General features: G+C 40.0%; 1 protein-coding gene across 1 annotated transcript in view; it reads right to left on the bottom strand.

The window, feature by feature from the left end:
- LOC127567869 (polyribonucleotide nucleotidyltransferase 1, mitochondrial) overlaps positions 1-21,611 on the bottom strand; it is a 44,574-nt gene extending 22,963 nt beyond the window's left edge. Inside the window, exons 1-8 of the mRNA XM_052011021.1 lie at positions 21,366-21,611; positions 16,330-16,390; positions 15,006-15,080; positions 14,827-14,932; positions 14,168-14,217; positions 12,793-12,856; positions 3,672-3,719; positions 1,374-1,487 (exon numbers count right to left, since the gene is read on the bottom strand). Coding sequence (XP_051866981.1) covers positions 1,374-1,487; positions 3,672-3,719; positions 12,793-12,856; positions 14,168-14,217; positions 14,827-14,932; positions 15,006-15,080; positions 16,330-16,390; positions 21,366-21,568 — 721 coding nt within the window. The 5' untranslated portion in view covers positions 21,569-21,611. The remainder of the gene's footprint in view (positions 1-1,373; positions 1,488-3,671; positions 3,720-12,792; positions 12,857-14,167; positions 14,218-14,826; positions 14,933-15,005; positions 15,081-16,329; positions 16,391-21,365) is intronic.
- Between the last annotated feature and the right edge of the window lie 248 nt (positions 21,612-21,859).

Here is a 21,859-nt window from a genome sequence, read left to right as displayed (position 1 = left end):
AAACTGCTCCAAATTACTATCATTACCTGAAGAGGATTACCATTAAGTGTTCTCACTTTGATGGGAGTTAGTACTTTAAAGTTCATGTTTCATACATGACTTTACAGATAATGTTATTCTTCACAGGATACCCATAATTCACAATACTTACATGCAAAGTGTGCATGTAAAAGAACTGATCTAACATAGCTCCACATGCAACAGGCATGTGCCCGCATGCAGTGCTATTTTAAGGATTTCCAGTTCATTATATACCTGACCCTATGTGAATATTGAGTAAAGGCAAGAGGTGGCATGACTTGTCACTGATTTTCTTTAATTTATTCTAAACAAGAAAATATCTAGAGTTAGAAATTCTATCCCATCTGCAATGTTTTTATGCACTAAATGATGGAATTTCATTTAAAACCTGACCAGGTGTAGTGTGAATCCAAGTTTTCATTTGTAGCCCTCTGTACACATGACACATTTTTGCTTGAAGGCAGTGATGTCAAAGACGTGGAAAGCATGATTAATGTCACTCATGATTCTCTACCATGCAAATGTAGTAATTAAACAGTAGGCTATCAAACACAGAAGCACATCTTATTGGTAAAGGCCTACTCCCACACTATAGTGGCGACTCTGCTGTGAAGATTCTATGGGGATGGGTCATTCTTCATTCAGGTATTGTGTTTTATTATTTTGGCTTATGTTTTGGGAGAAGTTGATCATCTTCATTCCTTCACCATGAGCCTATCTTCTGCAAATAATGCCCCATCCCTTAAGGCGCTGCCATGAGTGTGAAAAATTATTGAGGCATGGTTGTGCATCATTTCTAACTCTGGGTCTATTGCACAATTCAAGTGTTCAAATTCTGTGATTGCCAAACCATGCATTATAATATCCCTCCCAAAACAGGATGTTTAAAGATTTTCTACTGACCTACACTCTTACAGTGTTAGAGAGAAATGGAATTTATCATGTAGGAAATTATGGTGGTAACACCATAGCTCATTGAATTGGTTTGTAAAATGGACTATAATACCACAGTAGACAGATTAAAAACAATTTTAAGATACATAAATATTACATTACCATCAATTTTTCTTGATTACTGTATTGCAATTATTTTTCCCTGGCTTAATTTATGTAACAAAACAGGGATTTAAATTAAATTAGAGGACACTCAAGCTAATAGTCAACATGATTCCACTTTTTATAAATACCTAAAAATGACATTAATTACTGCATTAGCATTCCAATGAGAACAAATGCAAATTTTAAATGCTGTTAACAAATGTAGGAATGCAAATTCTTCACTGCATAAACTATTTTTATTTACGGACAAGAGGTTACAATAAATACTTACAATAAATATAATAAATACTTACCTACTTGGCTCTGAGGTGCTCCAGCCAGCAGCAAATTTAAGGTGCTCAATGCCATTTCTTTTCGAGTTGGGTTAATTACAACTTCTCCATCTACAAGACCAACTCTTACAGCACCTTAAACAAGTGTGCAATGTACAAAGTTACTTTTAAACAAATAACTGTAGGCCATTTGAATAGTAATGGCAACAAATACTGATAGAATTGATGGCTATTACCAACAAATTAAACAGTTAAATGAATACATGTTAGTTTGCATTAACTGCCATATTAGTAGCTTAATAAAACAATTAATGTAATAAATAGCTTAAAATATTAGTAATTACTGCTTTATTAACCCTTCTAATCACAACGGGAAATTTACATTCCTCCCCATATTTCATTGATCTTTCATAGAATAAAAATACAAAATAATTTATTGTTTTGTTTATTTATTGAGAAAATGGTTAAACAAACTATTCCTAAAACTGTATCTGGAGTATTGCATTCAATTCTGGTCACCCCATTATAAGAAGGATGTGAAGGATTTGGAGGGTGCAGAAGAGTTTTACCAGGATTAGAGGGCATGTGCTAAAAGGAGAAGTTGGAAAAACTAGGAATGTCTTCCCTGGAGCAGCAGAGGCCGAGGGGAGACCTGATAGAAGTTTATAAAATTATGAGAGGCATAGATAGATGCTGGTATCTTTTTCCTGAGGGTCAAAATGTCTAATACTAGAGGGCATATATTTAAGGTGAGAGGGTGAAAGTTCAAAGGAGATGTGCGGGGCAATTTTTTTTTGGTTACACAGAGTGGTGGGTGTCTGGAATGCGCTGCCGAGGGTGGTGGTGAAGAAGCCAGGTACGATAAGAGGTGTTTAAGAGGCTCTTAGATAGGCACTTGAATATGCAGAGAATGGAGTGATATGGACTATGTGCAGGCAGAAGGGATTAGGTGTGATTAGCTCAAATAGTTCAGCACAACTTCGTGGGCCGAAGGGCCTCTTCCTGCGCTGTACTGTTTGATGTTCCAAACTTCAAATCTCTGCCAAAGCTGCATTCAAATGCCAATCAGATAATTTTTCATTTAGACATCTTGACAACCTGCTTTCATTGGTATTTGCGAATGGGATGAGAAAGTTACTCCTTGGGGTAACTGCAAATGTCAAACACTGCCTTACATTACACGGTATTGGTTCATCAATTTGACTATTTGCTTAGGTAAGGCATGTGACCCTCATGGTAGGCTGATCCAGAAGATTAAGAGGCATGGGATCCATGGCGACTTGGTAGCTTGGATTCAGAACTGGCTTGCCCATACAAGAGGGTAGTGGTCGAAGGGAGTCATTCTGGCTGGAGAGTCCATGACCAGTGGTGTTCTGCAGGGATCAGTGCTGGAACCTCTGTTGTTTGTGATATATATGAATAACTTGGATAAAAATGCAGATGGGTAGGTTAGTAAGTATGCAGATGACACAAAGATTGGTGGAGTTGTGGACAATGAAGAAGGTTGTCAAAGGACATAGCAGAATATAGATCAGTTACAGATATGAGTGGAGAAATGGCAGATGGAGTTTAATCAGGGCAAGTGCGAGGTGTTGCACTTTGCAAGGTCAAATGCAAGGGGAAAATATACAGTTAATCACAGGATCCTTAACAGCATTGATACACAGAGGGATCTTGGGTCCAAATCCATAGGTCCTGAAAGTGGCCAAACAAGTAAATAGGATTATAAAGAAGGCTTATGGCATGCTTCCCTTAAGTGGTCAGGGCACTGAGTACAAGAGTAAGGAAGTCACATTGTAGCACTGTAAAACTTCAGTTAGACCACAGTGTGATTCTGGTCACCCCATTACAGAAAGGTTGTGAAAACTTTGGAGATGGTAGATTAGAGGAAATGAGCTATAAAGAGAGGTTGGACAAACTTGGGTTGTTTTCTCCGAAGCGCAGTAGGCAGAGGGGAGACCTGATAGAAGTTTATAAAATTATGAAGGCATATATAGGGTAGACAGTCAGAACCTTTTTCCCAGGGTAGAAATGTCAAACACTAGAGGACAAGTATTCAAAGTGAGAGGGGAAAAATTCAAGTGAGATGTGCAGGGAACGTTTCTTTTTTCCAATATACGTAGTGACTGGTGTGCCTGGAATGGACTGCCAGGATAGTGGTGAAAGCAGATATGATAGTGGCCTTTAAGAGGCTCTTAGATGGAAGACATCATGGGCCGAAGGGCCTGTTCCTGTGCTGTACTGCTCCATGTTCCATGTTAACCCATAATAATTAAATACATCTTGACTTCCCAGGTCCCAGCATGAAAAATTACCCACCTATAGGACCATTCCATGGAATATCAGACAATGCCAAGGCTGCAGATGCTGTCAAGAGAGAGCGGAGTAAACTAAGCATGGCAAATTTTGTACATATGAAGAAACAATTGCACAAATTATATATATATTTTAAAAACTTGCTTGCTGCATTGTTTTCATAAATGTCATTTTTAATCATTCATATTTCCAAACCTTGAGCTGCTGTAAAGCACAATGGTAGATGCATGAATGATGACCAGTTGAACTGCACATCTTGTGATGACCAGTTGAACTGTGAAAGGCAGTGTCATTATAACCTTGCACTTTAAAACTTGTGTAGAGGGACTATTTTTGGAATTCAGATAGTAAAACCTGGGTTGTGAGCAGTGTGAGCAATTGAAAGAGGTGAATTATACATTAAGTAATACTGGATGTATCCTATTCCATCCAAAATTCACAATTTGAAACTAATAATATGCCCGGATAGGTTCACTATTTTTTTTGTAAAGGCCATGAACAAAGTTGTGTGTTAAAATCTGAGAGAAAGTCATTTTTTTTTTTGTAGACACACAAGAGATTCTGCAGATGCTGGAATCTAGAGCAAAACACAAAATGTTGGAGGAACTCAGCAGATCAGGCAGCATCTATGGAGGGAAATAAACAATTGACGTTTTTGGGTTGAGACCCTTCATCAGGACTGGAAAGGAAGAGGGCAGAAGCCAGAAATAAAAAGGTTGCGGAGGAGGAGGAGGAGGAGCACAAGCTGGCAGGTGATAGGCGAGTCCAGGTCAGAGGGAGAAGATAGGTGGGTGGGGGAGGGGGGGAATGATGCGAGAAGCTGGGAGGTGACAGGTGGAAGAGGCAAAGGGCTGAAGCAGAAGGAATCTGATAGGAGAGGACAGTAGACCATGGAATAAAGGGAAGGAGGTGGGGAACCAAAGGGGATGGTGGGCAGGTCGTGAGGGCAGGGGAGGGGAAAGAAGGGGTGAGTGGGCCACAGGAATGAGGGAAAACAAAGAAGGGGGTGAAAAGAAGGGAAGTCAAAGGGGATGGGTTACTGGAAGTTAGAGAAATGGATATCGATGCCGTCAGGTTGGAGACTACAAAGACAGAATACAAGATGTTGTTCCTCTAACCTGCGTCTGGCCTCAAAGTGGCAGTAGAGGAAGCCGTGAATAGACATGTCAGTATGGCAATGAGAAGTGAAACTGAAGTGGGTGGCCACCGGGAAAATCCTGGCTGTTGTAGCTGATGGAGCAAAGGTGCTTGATGAAGTTTTCACCCAACCTGCGTCGGGTCTCACTAATGCAGAGGAGGCCACATCAGGAGCACCGGATGCAATAAATGATACCCTCAGATTCACAGGTGAACTGCTGCCTCACCTGGAAGGACTGTCTAGGGCCCTGAATGGTGGTGAGGGAGGACGTGTAGGGACAGGTGTAACACTTCGCACGGTTGCAGCCATAAGTGCCAGGAGGGTGATCGGTGGGGAGGAACGAGTGGACAAGGGAGTTGCGGAGAGAGCGATCCCTGCTGAAAGCTGGGGGGATGGGGGGGGGAGTGGAGAGACACATCTCTGGTGGTGGGATCCAGTTGGAGATGGCAAAAGTTGCAGAGAATCGTGTGTTGGATACAGAGGCTTATGGGGTGCTAGGTGAGGACAAGGGGAACCCTGTCCCTGTTATGACGGGGAGGGGGTGGGGGAAATGGGGTTAAGGCAGACATATGGGAAATGGAGGAGATGCAGGTGAAGGTCCTTACAAGTGGCAGGGCAAGAAGAAGTGTAGTCAAGGTAACTGTGGGACTCAGTGGGTTTGTAAAAGATGTTGGTGGATAATTTGTCTCCGGAGATGGAGACAGAGAGATCAAGAAAGGGGAGAGAGGTGTCAGAGATGGACCAAGTAAGGTTGAGGGCAGGGTGGAAGTTGGAGGCAAAGTTGATGAAACTTTCTTTTGATGAAAAACTTTTGTGTCCAGTTGGCAGGCAAAATTATATTTAACTGCACTTAAATAGTACATTGCATAAGAATTCACGATTGTGCTTAATGAGAGTCAGAACTTCAACTACTCTATCTGTAAAGCTATGGAATTGTAGATTGAAAGGTTTAGATGATTCAAAACAAATAACTCATTTTAATGCTGATATTTATATGCAAGATAAATGTCTAATGGTAGATGACGTCTCCAGTTAATGGCAATGACTGATAATCAATTCATCACTTCACAATGACAGGAAGATCAACAACATTTAGTCTGTATTTCTTGAAGTATTTAAATTGCTATTTTTGCCAAGACTGTAAAGCTATTAAATTCCTTGCCTCTCTCAGGCTTTCCCCCTTCCTACAATCTTTAGCTTTAGGTTCACATTCCTTGATCACACTTTCCTGGATTATCCCATCTTATATATTGGCCTTATCTTATACTGTGAGCTTTGGTCCTTCATCCAGATCTCTTGATATAAATAAAAAAGTCCAGTAAGTGGTGCAAAAGTGAATCATTAAAATTCAACTTAAACTGGCTGGTGCATGTAATTAGAACATTGCTGTTTTAAGCTCCTGGACTCCAGGATGGATCTTCTCCAAAAAGTGCCAAGAGATTTTGGGCAATTATGTAAACTTTACAACTGATTTGTCCAATAGGTCAATTTGGCAATCTTGCTTCATTTCACCTTACCAACATACTGTTATACTTCTTTCCCTTTCAGTATTAGCATTAGTGCATTAGAAAGTTGCAAGTTCCAGCCAACACACTTCAACATAAAAATCTAGGCTGACACTCCAGTCCTGAAGGACTGATGTACTGGAATAACGGGAAACCATCAGTCAAATAATGCATTAAACAAATGCCCCATCTTCTTCCTAAAATGAGACATGGGATCTTTTATGTCCATTTCAAAGAGAAGATACATCATGTCTGATACCCTAATTTGTATCCATTTCTCACTCAAGATCAACTTAAAACAAAAATTAGGAGTTTGAGAACAGGAGTACATCATTTAACCCCTCGAGCCCAATCAGTCATGCAACAAGATCATGGCTGATCTGTGACACATACATTTTCCCCAAAACCCGCTGTAAATTTGCTTATCAAAACTCCTATTAATATCAGATTTAATGTTATCACACCAATTTGCACAAACTGGCTATCACCACTGCAGTCAAAAGTAGTTGCAATTCAGGGTCATGCAAACATTCTGAAAGGTGCTACACAAGTAAGTCCTTCTTTCTTATTGTGTTGTTTCAACAATTCTCTGCAAGTGACTTCCACGGTTTAACCGCTAATCTATACCTCGGTCTTGGAATTTGTAAATTCACAGCAAAAATTCAATATACATTAAATATCATTGTGTGGCTTGTCTTTCAAATTACATAGAAACTCGCCTGCCAGGTTTCCATGAAGGAAAAATATTCAACATTTACCTGCAATATCAGTGTTTCATATGCCATTAGGTTTCGGTTTTGCCCCAAGTCAGAGATAAGTTTTTTTTTTTACACAGAGAGTGGTGGGTGTGTGGAATGCATTGCCGGCAGAGGTTGTGGGGGCAGATACATTAGGGACAATTTAAGAGACTCTTAGATAGCCACATGAATGACAGAGAAATGGAGGGCTATGTGAGAGGGAAGAGTTAGATAGATATTAGAGCAGGATAAAATGTCGGCGCAATGTTTGGGCTGAAGGGCCTGTATTGTGCTATAATAATCTATGTACCTCTGGCACGGAAACACTAGATCATGGTGCAGGAACTTTCACCATAGGGTCTACTTTCCTGCCTCCCTGAATAGAGCTTGTTGAATGAGTTATCCCAACCCAGGTGCCCCATGTTTCCTGCTGATGGAACTCTGCGTTCTGGACACATTTTTAAATCACCTTTCATCCTGAGTAACCATAGGCAAATCTCTACTTCCAATCTTGTTTTTTTGTGTGTAGACTAGCTCAGGGTACAAATCTATCCCATTTCCATTACAGATGGTTTAAACAGAGCAGATGATCTCCTCTTCCTCATCAATGTCAGTAAGAGAAAAGCTAGCAATCACAGGGACTAATGCAGCTGCAGGCTGATTGATTCTTTAGCCTGCGAGTCAATGGGAAATAACATCTCCTAAATGCCACAGGGATTATCTTTTCAGCTCTGCCAAAACCCCTATTCACAACCATGAAAATGAAATGGAGGATAACCAAAATGAAGAACACATTAAAACATGCTCGAAGTACAGTACATGGCAAAGGCTACAAGGTTTGAAAACATCATAAACATAATACTGATGAAATGAGAACCAGAACTAGCCACTCTAGTAGTTAAGATGCTCCACTGTAGCTACGAAACATATCTATATATAAAAAATCTCCATCTACCAGTTACGATGTGGTTCTCCTCATACATGAGTCTTTGAAAATAAACACACAGGTAAAGCAATCAAATTAGGAATTACGAGAAGACTTGAATAAAAGAGCAGAGATGCCTTGCTCCATTAAATAATGCTCTTGTGAAAAGACACCTGGAATATTATGTACACATCTAATCTCTCTACCTGAGGAAGGATATACTTGCAACAGAGGAAGTGCAGCAAAGATTCACTAGATTGATTCCTGGGATGGCAGATTTGCCCTGTGAGGAATGATTAAGCAGACTGGGCCTTTACTCAAGTTCAGAGGAAGGAGGTGCAATCTCATTGAAATGTACAAAATTCATTCATGGTTTGACATGGGAAAATGCAGAGTTAATGCTTCCCCTGGCCAGGAGGCTTAAAGCACCCTTCATTAGAAAAAGCAGCACTTGACAGAAAATGACACCAGGAAATTTTAAGTAAAACTGAAGCCATTTCATCGAGTGGCTGTTTTCAAGCCTAACAGTGGAAGATGGTCACATCAAAAGAGGCCAATCAATGCAGTTCCAAGTCACAAAGCAGAGGTTTGTCAGGGGCATCATCATCAACATGACTGTCTTTAGTTCCTTAATTAATGTCCTCCTAGCATATGGTCAAAAGTGGATCTATTTGCTGACAACTTCATGGTGTTCAGCTCAATTCGAAGCTTCTCCAATGATAAAGTTGATCTTGCTGCCTGCAGCAGGCAGCTCTGTTATCAACAAGTGGCAGGCAATAGCAATGGGATGGGTACAATAGGCAACATTCATGTCATAGGATTATAGTTACTAAACTCTATGCAATAGCCTGGACTATTGATTTAGGGCGTGTGCTTGAATCCCACCAAACTACTAAATAAACTTGGAATAAAAAGCTGGTATCAGTACAGGATTGTTGCAAAAACAAAATCTGATTCACAACAGTACTCCAGAGAAGGAAATCATCCTGACTGGCTGTCTTGTAATTTCAGACCACATCCCACCCCCGCACGATTGATTCTTAGAGTGACCTTTGAAATGGCTTAGCAACGTGAAGATAATTATGGGGGATTTTAACATGAAGGTGGGACTGGGGAAATCCAGAATGGCGGTAGTACTCAGGAGAGGGAGTTTGTGGAATGTCTAAGGGACGTTTTTCTAGAGCAACTTGTTGAAGAGCCCACCAGGGGATCGGCTGTTTTGGATTGGGTGCTGCGTAATGAACCGGAGGTGATTAGGGAACTAAAGGTAAAGGAACCACTGGGAACCAGTGATCACAATATGATTGAGTTCAGTTTCAAGTTTGAGAAGGAGAAGCTGATAACTGGTGTATCAATTTTTCAGTGGAACAAAGGAAATTACAATGGTATGAGAGAGGAGTTGGCCCTAATTGATTGGAAGAGTAAGCTGGCTGGAGGGACAGCAGAGGAGAAATGGAAGGAATTTCTACAAGTAATAAGGAAATTGCAGGATAGATATATTCCAAGAAAAAAGGTTTTTAATGGAAAAAAGGCACAAATGTGGATAACGAGAGAGGTGGAGGCTAAAATAAAAGCAAAAGGGGCGGCGTACAAAGAAGCAAAAATTAGTGGGAAAACAGAAGACTGAGAAGCTTTTAAAAACCTGCAGAGAGAAACTAAGAAGGTCATTAGGAAAGAAAAGATGAATTATGAAAGGAAGTTGGCGGATAACATTCGAAAGGATACTAAGAGTTTTTTTAAATACATAAGGCGTAAAAGAGAGACACGGGTTGACATAGGACCAATTGATAACGGTGCAGGAGCTATTATAATGGAAGATAGAGAGATGGCAGAGGAATTGAATGAATATTTTGCATCGGTCTTCACCGTGGAGGACATCAGCAATGTGCCGGTTAGTCAGGAGTCTCACGAAATGGAACTGACTTCAGTTAAGATTACTAGGGCGAAGGTGCTAGGAAAACTAAATGGGCTAAAGAATGATAAGTCTCCTGGACCGGATGAGGTGCATCCCCGGGTTCTGAAGGAGGTGGCTTTAGAGATAGCGGAGGCATTGGCGATAATTTTCCAGAAATCGATAGATTCCAGCATGGTTCCGGAGGACTGGAGGGTCACAAATGTAGTTCCGTTGTATAAGAAAGGTGGTAGGCAGCATAAAGGAAATTACAGACCTATTAGTCTGACGTCAGTGGTGGGGAAAGTTATTGGAATCTATCCTCAAGGATGGGGTTACGGAATACCTAGAGGCGCAAGGCAAGATAGGTCCTAGCCAACATGGTTTTGTGAAGGGAAGATCCTGCCTGACCAACCTATTGGAGTTTTTTGAAGAAATCACAGGTAGGGTGGATAAGGGAGAGGCGGTAGATGTTGTGTATTTAGACTTTCAAAAGGCCTTTGATAAGGTGCCTCACAAGAGACTGATTAATAAGATGATAGGTCGTGGAATTACAGGTAGGATAACAGAATGGGTGGAGCATTGGCTGGTTGACAGGAAGCAAAGAGTGGAAATAAAAGGATCTCGTTCTGGTTGGTTACCGGTTACTAGTGGTGTGCTGCAGGGGTCGGTGTTGGGACCGCACCTTTTTACCTTGTACATTAACGATTTGGATGATGGAATAAATGGTTTCGTGGCCAAGTTTGCGGATGACACCAAGATAGGGGGAGGAGTAGGGAGTATTGAAGAGATAGGAAGGTTGCAGAGGGACCTAGACAGTTTAGGAGAATGGGCAAGGAAATGGCAGATGAGATTCAATGTTGAGAAATGTGCAGTTGTACACTTTGGAAGCAGAAATAAGCGGGCAGATTATTATCTAGGAGGAGAGAAAATCCAAAGCACGGAAGTACAAAGGGACTTGGGGGTACTCGTGCAGGATACCTTAAAAGTTAACCACCAGGTCGGATCGGTGGTAAAGAATGCAAATGCTATGTTGGCATTCATTTCGAGAGGTATAGTGTATAAAAGTAAGGAAGTGTTGATGAGGCTCTATGGGGCACTAGTGAGGCCTCATTTGGAATATTGTGCACAGTTTTGGGCCCCACATCTTAGGAAGGATGTGCTGACGTTGGAGAGGGTTCAGAGGAGATTTACGAGGATGATTCCAGGAATGAAAGGGCTTATGTATGAGAAGCGTTTGTCGGCTCTTGGACTGTACTCACTGGAGTACAGTAGAATGAGAGGGGACCTCATAGCGACATTTAAAATATTGATAGGAAAGGACAGAGTAAATGTGGCTAAGCTGTTTCCCTTGGTGGGTGAGTCCAGGACCAGAGGGCACAATCTTAGAATTAGAGGGTAGTTTCAAAACAGAGATGAGGAAAAATTTCTTTAGCCAGAGGGTGGTGAAGTTGTGGAACTCCTTGCCACGTACAGCAGTGGAGGCCAGATCAGTGGGGGCGTTCAAGGAGGAGATAGATAGATATCTAAATAGTCAGGATATCAAGGGATATGGGGATAAGGCCGGAAATTGGGATTAGAATAGGTTTTTTTTCCCCATTCCCCATTTCTCATTTCTATTTTCCCTTTCCTTGGAGCAGACTCGATGGGCCAAAATGGCCTGCTTCTGCTCCCTTGTCTTGTGAAGTCCAATCAGTTAAAGTGACAATTCGGGCAAGGGCAATAAATGCTCGTCCTGCATGTGATGCTCACACCCTATGAACAACTTAAAAAAAATTGCAACGGTGACAGGCAATGATCTCATAAGAGAGACTAGTCCCCGAATTTAAACCTCAGGCAGCATCTTGATAAAGATGCAGATTGTGGGGTAATGGGTCACAACTGCCTCATTAGTATCAACACTTGCCTAGAAGTAACGTGGAGACTGGAGTACTCCTATGATCATTTAAAACTTCTTCATTATCTACCAGGCACAAACCAGGAATGTGATGGATTCTTCACTTGTGACCACACAGGATAATGGCAGTGGCAATACAGCAGCTCAATATTAGCAAACAGATGTCCATATGAAATCTAATTCACCACTCCCACAACTGTTGTGGTTGTCGCACATTCTCTCCACCAGATGCGCTGCAACAATTGACACACCTTATTTCAACCAACCACTTCTATCACTGAGAGGGACAAGGGTTTCAATAATATGGGACCACCAGATTCCTCTTCAAATCATGAACCATCCTGACTTGAACTCGCACTATTCATCACCACCAGATGAAAATCTGAATTCCTTTGTGATAGAACCATGCCTGACCTATCCCTACAACATCTGCACAAGTTTGTGCGCGCGAGTAGTACCATTTAAGTTCCTGGAAAAAAAAATTTGCATTTCTTAAAATAGTACTCAAGTGGTTTTGAATCTTTGAAAGTGTCAAAGACATACACAAATTTTCAATTTAACCAGAAACTTGACCTCTGTCAGACAGGTCTACAGGTTGGAGTAAAGCAGCATAACCTAGTGGCAGCATTGCACCTTTGTTTCTTTATTAGTTGGAATCAGGCCATTGGAAGTGATGTCTCACCTTTCCCCTTTACCCCAGCAATGATGCTTCCAAGAAAGCTCAGCTGACATATGATAAGTGCAGTGAAGATCGTGAGTTGCATTCTTTTAGGTCTAAAATCAATATACTCAATTTAACCAGCAGCTTGATTTCCAATCAGCTAGGAGCAAAACCTGACACTCAGAGTGCCCCTGTGCCTGCTCAGTTGGGAGCTGTTTTCCCAAGAAATTTCTGGAACAGAGGTTGGAGAAAAGGATACATACAACAGGAAAGAATGCACACTCAGGAAAGGTGACCAACAATCCCCCTCGATTGTGATTTGAGTCCAGATGTTCAAGGTTCCCACTTATAAATAATTATTTGTTCCTACCTCCATTAATTGCAAGAACATCAGGATCATTGATGCCATCCACTGCAAGGAGATTGCAAATAACCTTACACAAAGAAAAGAAACACAAGCACTTTTAGTCCCAAAGCCCCTAGATTCTGCATACAATTGCGACAAGATTTGTATCTGCACAGGCAAGTTCAAATAGGCTACAAAGAATTTCAACCATGATTTGTAATAAGTTTCAACTTCATCCAAAAGATCTGAGCAACTGTTTAATTCTGTCAATCTTTTAATTTAAAAATTATTAAATTATTCATAGTTTCAAAAGCATGCACATTAATTAAAATATTTCTTACATTTTTCAATAATTAGCAAAATTTAATGATAAATGTCACAATATTTGACAGATTAAATTTGATTGAAGACCATTTTTAAGGTCACTTATGTTTTACAGGTCTATTGAGTTGGCCAGGAATTTGAGAACGCAAGACGAGAGTGTGCGAGAGATAAAAGTTTTATCAGCTATTGGGCAGCAATGCATCTTGTGCGAGGGCTGGGCATGTTATTTTGTTTAGTTGTTGGACCTGCATTAATTTCCTTGACAGATTGCACACAGTTCCTGAGGAGGACAAAAGGGTCCTTAAGAGTGAAGGTGATATGTTGCCCCACTTTCTGAAATGAATACTACACAAAGCTACAATTACCAGGACCTGCTTACCCCTTTGAGAATAAGTTTCTTAGTCTTGTAGAACAATTATATCATTCAGGGGTTGGTTAACGTGGGGACTTTGTCTTACAAAGAGGAAAATTATAGTACTAGCAAACAAAAATACTTCTTTTTGTCATAGTTTCTTCAATCTGTATGACTCTTCGGCAGAATTTACAAAGTATGTGTGGGATTGATTATGCATTGCATTGGTTTCTTCTTAATGATAAACCGTAGCAAAATATTGTTATATTTTTGGGTAGACATGGATAATTAAATATCTTCATATTTTAAAAAAGTCTAATGGTAATCAAGTTAAAAGTGAACATTCTACAAATTCTGCATTACAGTTTTGACAAATGTCAGCTTTGAAAAGTTGGTTACATGAACAATGCTAAAGCAGCAACCCATAACAGTAGGCAAGGCATCAAACAACATGAGTTGCAAATGCAATTATGTGGTTACAGGAAGTTTCAGTGAAGTTAACAAATGGGTGTAATTTCAAAGAAAAATAAAACCAGTTTCTTTTGATGAATTTATTCTCTGATCAAAGATACCCTGGCTTACTGACTATGACCAGCAATCTGTTTTATTTCAAATTTCCAACATTTGCAGTTTTTTTTCTTTTATTTTCAATCAATCATAAATCTGCCAATGTGTTTATTCTAAAAATGGAACACCAAATAGTGCAGTTTATCCAGCACTTACCTGTGTATCATAAAAGTAGCCTGACGGAAATAGTGGCCTGATTGAACGATCTGAAGAATTCAACAGAAGATAAGTAACCAGCATTCAATAAATGAAAACAGCCACTTAAAAAAAAAATGTTCCTTTCTTCTAGCTGATAGTTGTGGGAATAGTCTGAACTAGGTCAAAGACCAACTGCTGCAGCAGGTGGTGATTTGTATTTGCTAACAGGAGGCACCCTCTAGCTACCTTGTAGAGCAGTTACTTTTCTTTTCTGCCGCCTTCCAAAAGTGGTGTCATATCTCACTATCTGACCAAGAATATAGCAAGTTAGTCCATGGAAGACAACTCTTTGTTGGTGAGAAATAGAATTTTGATCATTCTCATTTTAATCAACTGTTCAATTGTATCAAAGGTATCAAATCAAAGGTAATGACCTACCTAATCCAACGTTTCAGAATTCATTTGTGTTTAGTAAATGCAAGTTTAGTAATATTACCATTTATAAAAAAATTATTGGAGAATTAAGTATTAAAGTGTAACTGAAAATACATTTCTATGAAATATTAATCCACTTAGTTCACAATTTCAAAGAGCAAAAATATTGTTACATATTTATTGTAGAAACATTCTTGAAAAATATTGCAGTATTAAACTTGCTCTGCATCACACAAACTTACCAATTACTCTGCTGGTCAAAATCTCATTATCTGTGTAGCCTAGTTCTCTTCGTAAATATGTTGTTGGTATTCTTCCTGCTGCAGCAGCTTTCTGACGGTAATCAACCTAATAATAAAAAATTGTTAGTTTTCATGATAATCTGCAATGTAAATAAATTATAAAATCTTAACATACTTACCACCAATGGCATAAATTGGGACGAAGTAGGCTTTGTTTTACTGACAGCTGTAACCATCACTGACGTATCTCCCAACTTCACAGTAAGAAAAAGAAAATCAAATTATATCTCAAATGAGTTTGTTTATTTGTCAACTTAGCACTTCAAAATGAACATACATAGATGAGAGGGTCCTTTCAAGTTTCAGATCAATTTAAATTTCTCTTAGAATTTTATGCCAATCACTTGCTTTTTGGCCTTAAACATCCTGAAAATCCAAAAACTTGCTGTTTCTTGGTGACTGGGCAGCCAAATTCCATTGGGTAAACTGATACAATTCCTCTTACCAATCAGCGCTGCAGCAATGGAAAACACAACTGACTTAAATCACTAGTATTCTAACCACAACCTTGCAGGTTCATTGCAGTCTACCATGCAATTTGCAGCATTCCCAAGTGACACCTGGAGTGAAGACCCAGTGAAAGTTTTGCTTGACTAGTCATTGAAGGCTGATGTTCCAGGTCAATCATTATTTCTCTTGGGGTTGACAACGTAGCATTGTCTATTGCCCATATGCTCAAAGCGAAAGAAAGGTAATTGGTGATAAAAGTGTCTTCTTCTTTCAAGTAAATCCATAACTATGTCAAAAATCATTTGAAAAATGAACTTTCCTAAACTGGGACATAGGCACAGTAGTGTAGCAGTTAGCCTGACGCTATCACAGCGCCAGTGACCCGGGTTCAATTCCGGCCACCATCTGTAGGGAATTTGTACATTCTCCCCGTGTCTGCGTGGGTTTCCTCCGGGTGCTCTCATTTCAAAGACGTATGTTAGAAAGTTGTGGGCATGCTACGTTGGTGTCAGAAGCGTGGTGACACCTGCGGGCTGCCCCCAAAACATTCTACGCAAAAGATGCATCTCACTGTGTGTTTTGACGTACATGTGACTCAAAGATATCTTAAGGTGCTAAATAAAATAAATTATAAATTAAATTTTGGAACACTGTGATGAGTCTACAATAATGTAATAGTTAACGCCATTTAATTAACAGTCAAAAGTTGCCAAAGATACAGAATACTTAAAACCTTTTAAAAGTTATATTTCCTTCAATTTCTCCTCATTGCCATATTTACGGTTTGAACTGTTCCAAGAGAAAAAAAAGTGTTTTCCAAAATGCATTGTAGCTTTCTGATATATGAAGAATGTTAAAGAACTCATCATTGTAGCTCTTAACAACATTATTCACCTAAAACCACAAGTGTTTGGATTATACTGAAATTTCAATAGTTCAATTTCCTACTTGGTAGTAGTTTACACAGAAATTCTAAAAGGACTGTCAGTTTACCTGCACCATTGCACATCCATCTGCAAACCGAGCAAGCTTCCCTGTGGAAATTTCAAGCTTCCTGTTGTAATAATAAGTTAAAATTCGTTAAATAAAGCATTATCTTCAGCAGATTACAAATTCTTAATGAGGCTAATAGTACTATAAAGTAAATTTCTCACTGATTATCACTGAACAAAACAAGTGGAGATATTAAATTGGCATTAGATTAGTCTGATGTGAAATAAATTGGTGTAAAAACAATCAAACACAGAAGTTGATTTATAAAGTCCTTTGACCAGTTTTCTTTGGATTGATTTATAAAGTCCTTTGACCAGTTTTCTTTGGATTGATTTATAAAGTCCTTTGACCAGTTTTCTTTGGATTACCTGACAAAAATTGAAGTTCTGTTCCTTGTGAGAAAGGAGCAAGAATTCTGCTAAGAACTATTTAAGCCAGAAAATAATAGGGTTGCCAACTCTTATCCAGTTATCCTTCCCTACAGGTTGTGAATAATAATGGCTCCTGGCTGACTCTCTGAACTATAAAAAAGAAGATTCAGTTTGGGGAACTATGGGTGCAAACCCATTTCCTACATTACTAAGAACAGGGGTGATGGTACTGCCCTACAAGTTATTTCCCTACTGCTAGTTAAAGGAATATGTCCAATCTGTTCGCAAAAGCAACACTCCAGAGAACTGTTTCCTGCTCTAATTTGTTCACGTATTGTTTAAAAAACACAAACTGGACGTATCAGCTGACAAGGACTCTCCCAAATCTTTGTGCATGTTATCAAATTACTCAATATGGGAGAATCACAGCCAAGCCTATTTGATGTGAATATTGATTTTTTTTTCCAATACAGTACTTGATAGTAATTATGTTACGCTCTTGTTCAAAAAAGGATGTGTGAATCCTTCTCATCTGCACGTTTAACCTTAATAGCGGGGAAAAAAAATGAACAACAGAATTAGATTTCATTTGTATTAGTGTGGTTTGATTACAAAAAGCCAGTATAGATTTGTCGAAGGCAAATCATATTCAACTAACTTGATACTTTTTTGATGAAGTAAAAAAAAGGAAGTGGCGTGGGAAATCTTGTTGTATTGGCATATATAGCCTTCCAAAAGGCATGAGTAATGTGCCACATAATAGATTTTCAACAAGTTTCAAGTCCATGAAATAAAGAGGGTTGTAGCAATACTGCCAGACTATCAACTAAGTAACAGGAAACAAAAAGTAATTGGGAAAGTCTGTTTAATGAACAGGAGGAGATGTACAGTGAAACTCCCCAGAGTTCAGTACTAGGAGCACTACTTTTTTTGCCTCAAATATTAATAATTTGGACAGGTGCACAGGGCTCTATTTTCAAAGCTGCAGATGCAAATATTGGATGCATAGTGAACCATGAGGAGGGCAGTAATAGAAGATTTCATTTAATAGGAGATTTTAAGGAGGTACAGAGAGATTGGTGGAATGGGTGAATATGCTAGGAAATATAAAGTTACATCTTGGTAGGAAGAATGAGAAGAGACAATATAAACTCAAGACCTCAATTCTAAAAGAAGTAAAAGAAGGATTCGGTACAAGTGCAGAGCTCCTTAAATGTGGCATGGCAGACTTAAAAAGTGAATAAAATAAAGCATATGTGATCCTGGACTTTATAAATAGAGGTTCAGAGTACAAGAGCAAAAAATTCACGAAAGGGCCCTTTATGAAGCATTGGTTCGGCCATAACTGAAGAAATGTGTCCTGTTTTGATGCCACCTTTTGGAAAGATGTAAAGGCTTTACAGAAGATATGGAACAGAGGAGGTTGTGACAAGATTGGATAAAAGTATTTAAAATCATCAAGGGTATAGATACCAAAAATAAACGGAAATTGATCCCATAGGCAGAGGAGTCAAGGACACAGAATGAAGGTGATTGGCAAACAAACCACAAGTGACACAAAGATAATCTTTTGTTTTTACACAGCGAGTGTTTAGGGTCTAGAATGCACTGACAGGGGTTGTATGAGACAAATTCGATTGTAGTATTCAAAAATGAGCTAGGTGAGTATCTGCAATGAATGAATTTGCGGGGCTATGGGGAAGAGGGAGGGCAAATAGAACTAGCTAATACATTCTTACATAGAACTGGCATAGAATTGATGGAATGAATGACCTCATATGGTGAAGGAGGTCAAGGGATAACCTGATTATCAGGGAGGCAGACAGCAAGAATCTTTTTTCCAGTGTGGGTGTGTCTAAGATAAGAGGGCATAAATTTAAGGTAGAGGCAGGAGGTTTAAGAGGGGATCTGAAGGAGAATTACACACCACCACCACAACCAACCCCCCCCCCCCCCCCACAGAAAGTGATTGGAATCTGGAATGTGCTGTCAGAGCAGGTAGTGGAGACAGATACTCTCATAAGATTTAAGAAGCATTGAGACAAGCACTTGAATCGTCAAGGTATGGAAGGCTATGGACCACATGTATGTAAATGGGATTCATATAGATGGGTTCAAAGGTTGGCATGGTCATGGTGGGCCAAATCTGTGCCGTAGGACTCTATAACAAAATATTTCAGTATGCCAGTTTGAATTCATTTGCAAATCACCTGAAACATCTTCTCTGATCACCAAGACTTCAGCCTTGACAAATAATTTGCCCTTACTGATCAAAACACATGAATTTGAACACCTCTGTTACATTTTTTCTCAACCTCTGCTCTGAGAACAATCTCAATTTTTCTAGTCTCTGTGCACAACAAATTCCTTATCCCTTGCACCTTACAAGGAAATCTCTTCCATATTCCCTCCAAGACCTTGACTATCCATCTTAATGTGTTATACAATAACTGAAATGAAAATGCTCCAGCTGAGGCCCAAATAAAAGGATCAATGTAACTTTGTTGTTTTTGCACCATATTCCTCCAATGATAAAAGCAAGAATCTCGTATGCAGTTAAGTAACTGTCTCAATTTGGCTTTCCACCTTCAAAGATTTATGGATGCAAGCCCAAAGATTTCCGTGTTCCTGAACACTCCTATAAAATGCACCATTTAAATTGCCTCTCATTTTTACTAGAATGTATCAATTTAAACCAGTCTTAATTTCCAATTGCCATATGTCTGCTCACTTCAATAATCTGTCAACGTATACTTGAAATCTCTTTCTATTGTCTTCATCGTACATTACGTTAGCTGCAAACTATGAAATTACATCCTATGCAAGTTCAAGATGACAAAATGGTGCATTACTCAAGGGGCCCTGCTTCAATCCTGACCTCACATTCCATCTGTGTGGAGCTTGAACGTTCTCTCCATGACTGCATCAGTTTCCACCAGGTGCTCCAATTTTCTCCCAAAGCACAAAGACATGCAAGTAGGTTAATTGGCTATTGTAAATTACTCCTTGTTCAGATAAATGTCAAAAGAATCAAAGGAAAGCTGATGGGCATTAATGCGAAATTAAGCTGTAGAGCTATCGGCGAACAAGAAGTGGATGAGTGAGACAATCAAGATTGTCCTGGTGGGAAATGGAATGAACTTGATGTGCCAAAATGCCTCCTTTTGTGTGTAATAAGCAAGCTAGATATCATGATAGAACTATGATTGTATCATTTAACACTGTGTTTATTCCTTTACACACACAAAATGCTGGAGGAACTCAGCAGGTCAGGCAGCATCTATGGAAGGATGATTTCAATCAGAAATATGTTCATGTCATCTTTGTAACTCATTTCTGGCTGCCACATTTAATTATACATTATTTTAAATGGGGCCAATCACTCCACAGTTGACAACAATAATTCCTTAATTCTTAAGATAAGATAAGCAGCTCCGAGAGAGAAGGAAAGAAAGTTATTTCCCTTAAAAAATGGGTTTTTACACTAGTGTGTTATAGGGGAAATATGAAATTGGGGGAAAAAAATCACCCCTCAAAAATCTTGCTCTATAAATTGAGAACTCCTTCAGGCCACAGAAATGCATCTTGCAATTATTATAGTCAAACTTCTCTAAAGATCCATACCCTACAGAGATAACAAGCAGAAAAAATTGGATTAATATTTGGCTAAAAGTAAAAAAAATATGCAATTTTCCATAGTGGGTGTTACATGAACTTTTCCCTTGCTATATTTTCCCATGGCCATGCTCTTTTCATGATGTAGATTAAATTTTTGGTTAGTGGCTGGGTGATGTGTTCAAATTTGCAGGCAATACTAAAATGTAAGGTACTATAAATAATTCTGAGGGTCAACAAAAACTACAAATGGAAATTGACATATATTGGAACTGCCAAATTATTTTAAAAGTCATTCAATGCCACAGAACCATAAGTCATACAACCCTTCAGTCCACCATCAAGCTGACCATCAAGTACCCATCCACTCGAATCCCATTTACTTAGTCCACAGCTTTCGATACCTTGGTGATTCAAGTACTCATCCAGATACTTTTTAAATGTTGTGAGAGTACCTGCCTCCACCATCTTCTCCAGATTGCATCAACCCTCTAGATGACATCTAGATCCCCTCTAACAACTATGTTGCATAGTTTTAGACATCTCTGTAATGGGGAAGGGTTTCTCACGATCCATCCTTTCTACGCCACTCATAATTTATCAGGTTACCCCTCACCCTTCTCCAGAAGCTGAACACAAAAAATATAAGGCACGCTTTGGTGCAGAACAGAGGGAATGCTGTGCCAGAGTTACCCCCCAAAGCCCTGGTCAAGACAGATCTCTCAATCAACATTGGAGACACAAGAGACTGCAGATGCTGGAATCTGGAGCAACACACAAAGTTCTGGAGGAACTCAGCGGGGCAGGCAGCCTCTCTAGAGGGGAATGGACCTAGTCCAGATGAAGGGTCTCGACCCGAAACGTCGACTGTCCATTTTCCTCCACCAATGCTGCCTGACCCGCTGAGTTCCTCCAGCGCTTTTGCGTGTGCTGCTAACATTTTTAAATGGATCATCTGTTGACTGCCGGGATGCCGTGGGGACGACCGTCAGCTCCCGACTTGAGGCGGACCTGCCCGGCCCTTGTGGTTCCTCGGTCGCCCTCACCCACCTGCTGCCCAGATCCACGGCGACTCGGGCCCGCTCGCCCACACTGGCCCACGGCTGCTGATGAGCTCTCCGCAGCGGTGCGGCGCCCCGGCCCGCCGGCGGAGGAGTGCGGAGCGCCGACAGTCTCCACGGCAACGAGCGGCAAGTTCCTCGGCACAGCAACCGCTTCACAGAGCCAACGCCGCCGGGGCAGGAGGCCGCCATGACACACACCTCGCTGGAATTTCCCTTCCCATTGGCTGCTGCAGCCCCAAAACTGACAAGTCATGGCGCCCCATACTGGCATTCCCTAATACATTTTTTTTAAAAGTTCTTTTAACCTTTCTATTGCCCCTCTCGTTTCCCGTTTTCAATTTTAAAAAAAGTATTTTCCTTTGTATTTTACCCAAAAACAACAAAAAAGACGATTTCGAAGTACTTTACAAAATGCAGCACCTAGTGACAGCACGGTGGAGAATGGTTGGTGATGAGCAGATTGAGTGACAGCAGCGCCCA

Source organism: Pristis pectinata, chromosome 3 (assembly GCF_009764475.1).
Source record: "Pristis pectinata isolate sPriPec2 chromosome 3, sPriPec2.1.pri, whole genome shotgun sequence".
In the NCBI taxonomy this organism is placed as follows: domain Eukaryota; kingdom Metazoa; phylum Chordata; class Chondrichthyes; order Rhinopristiformes; family Pristidae; genus Pristis; species Pristis pectinata.
Note: the sequence above shows the minus strand (reverse complement) of the source record. Positions and strands in the feature narration are given on the sequence as shown.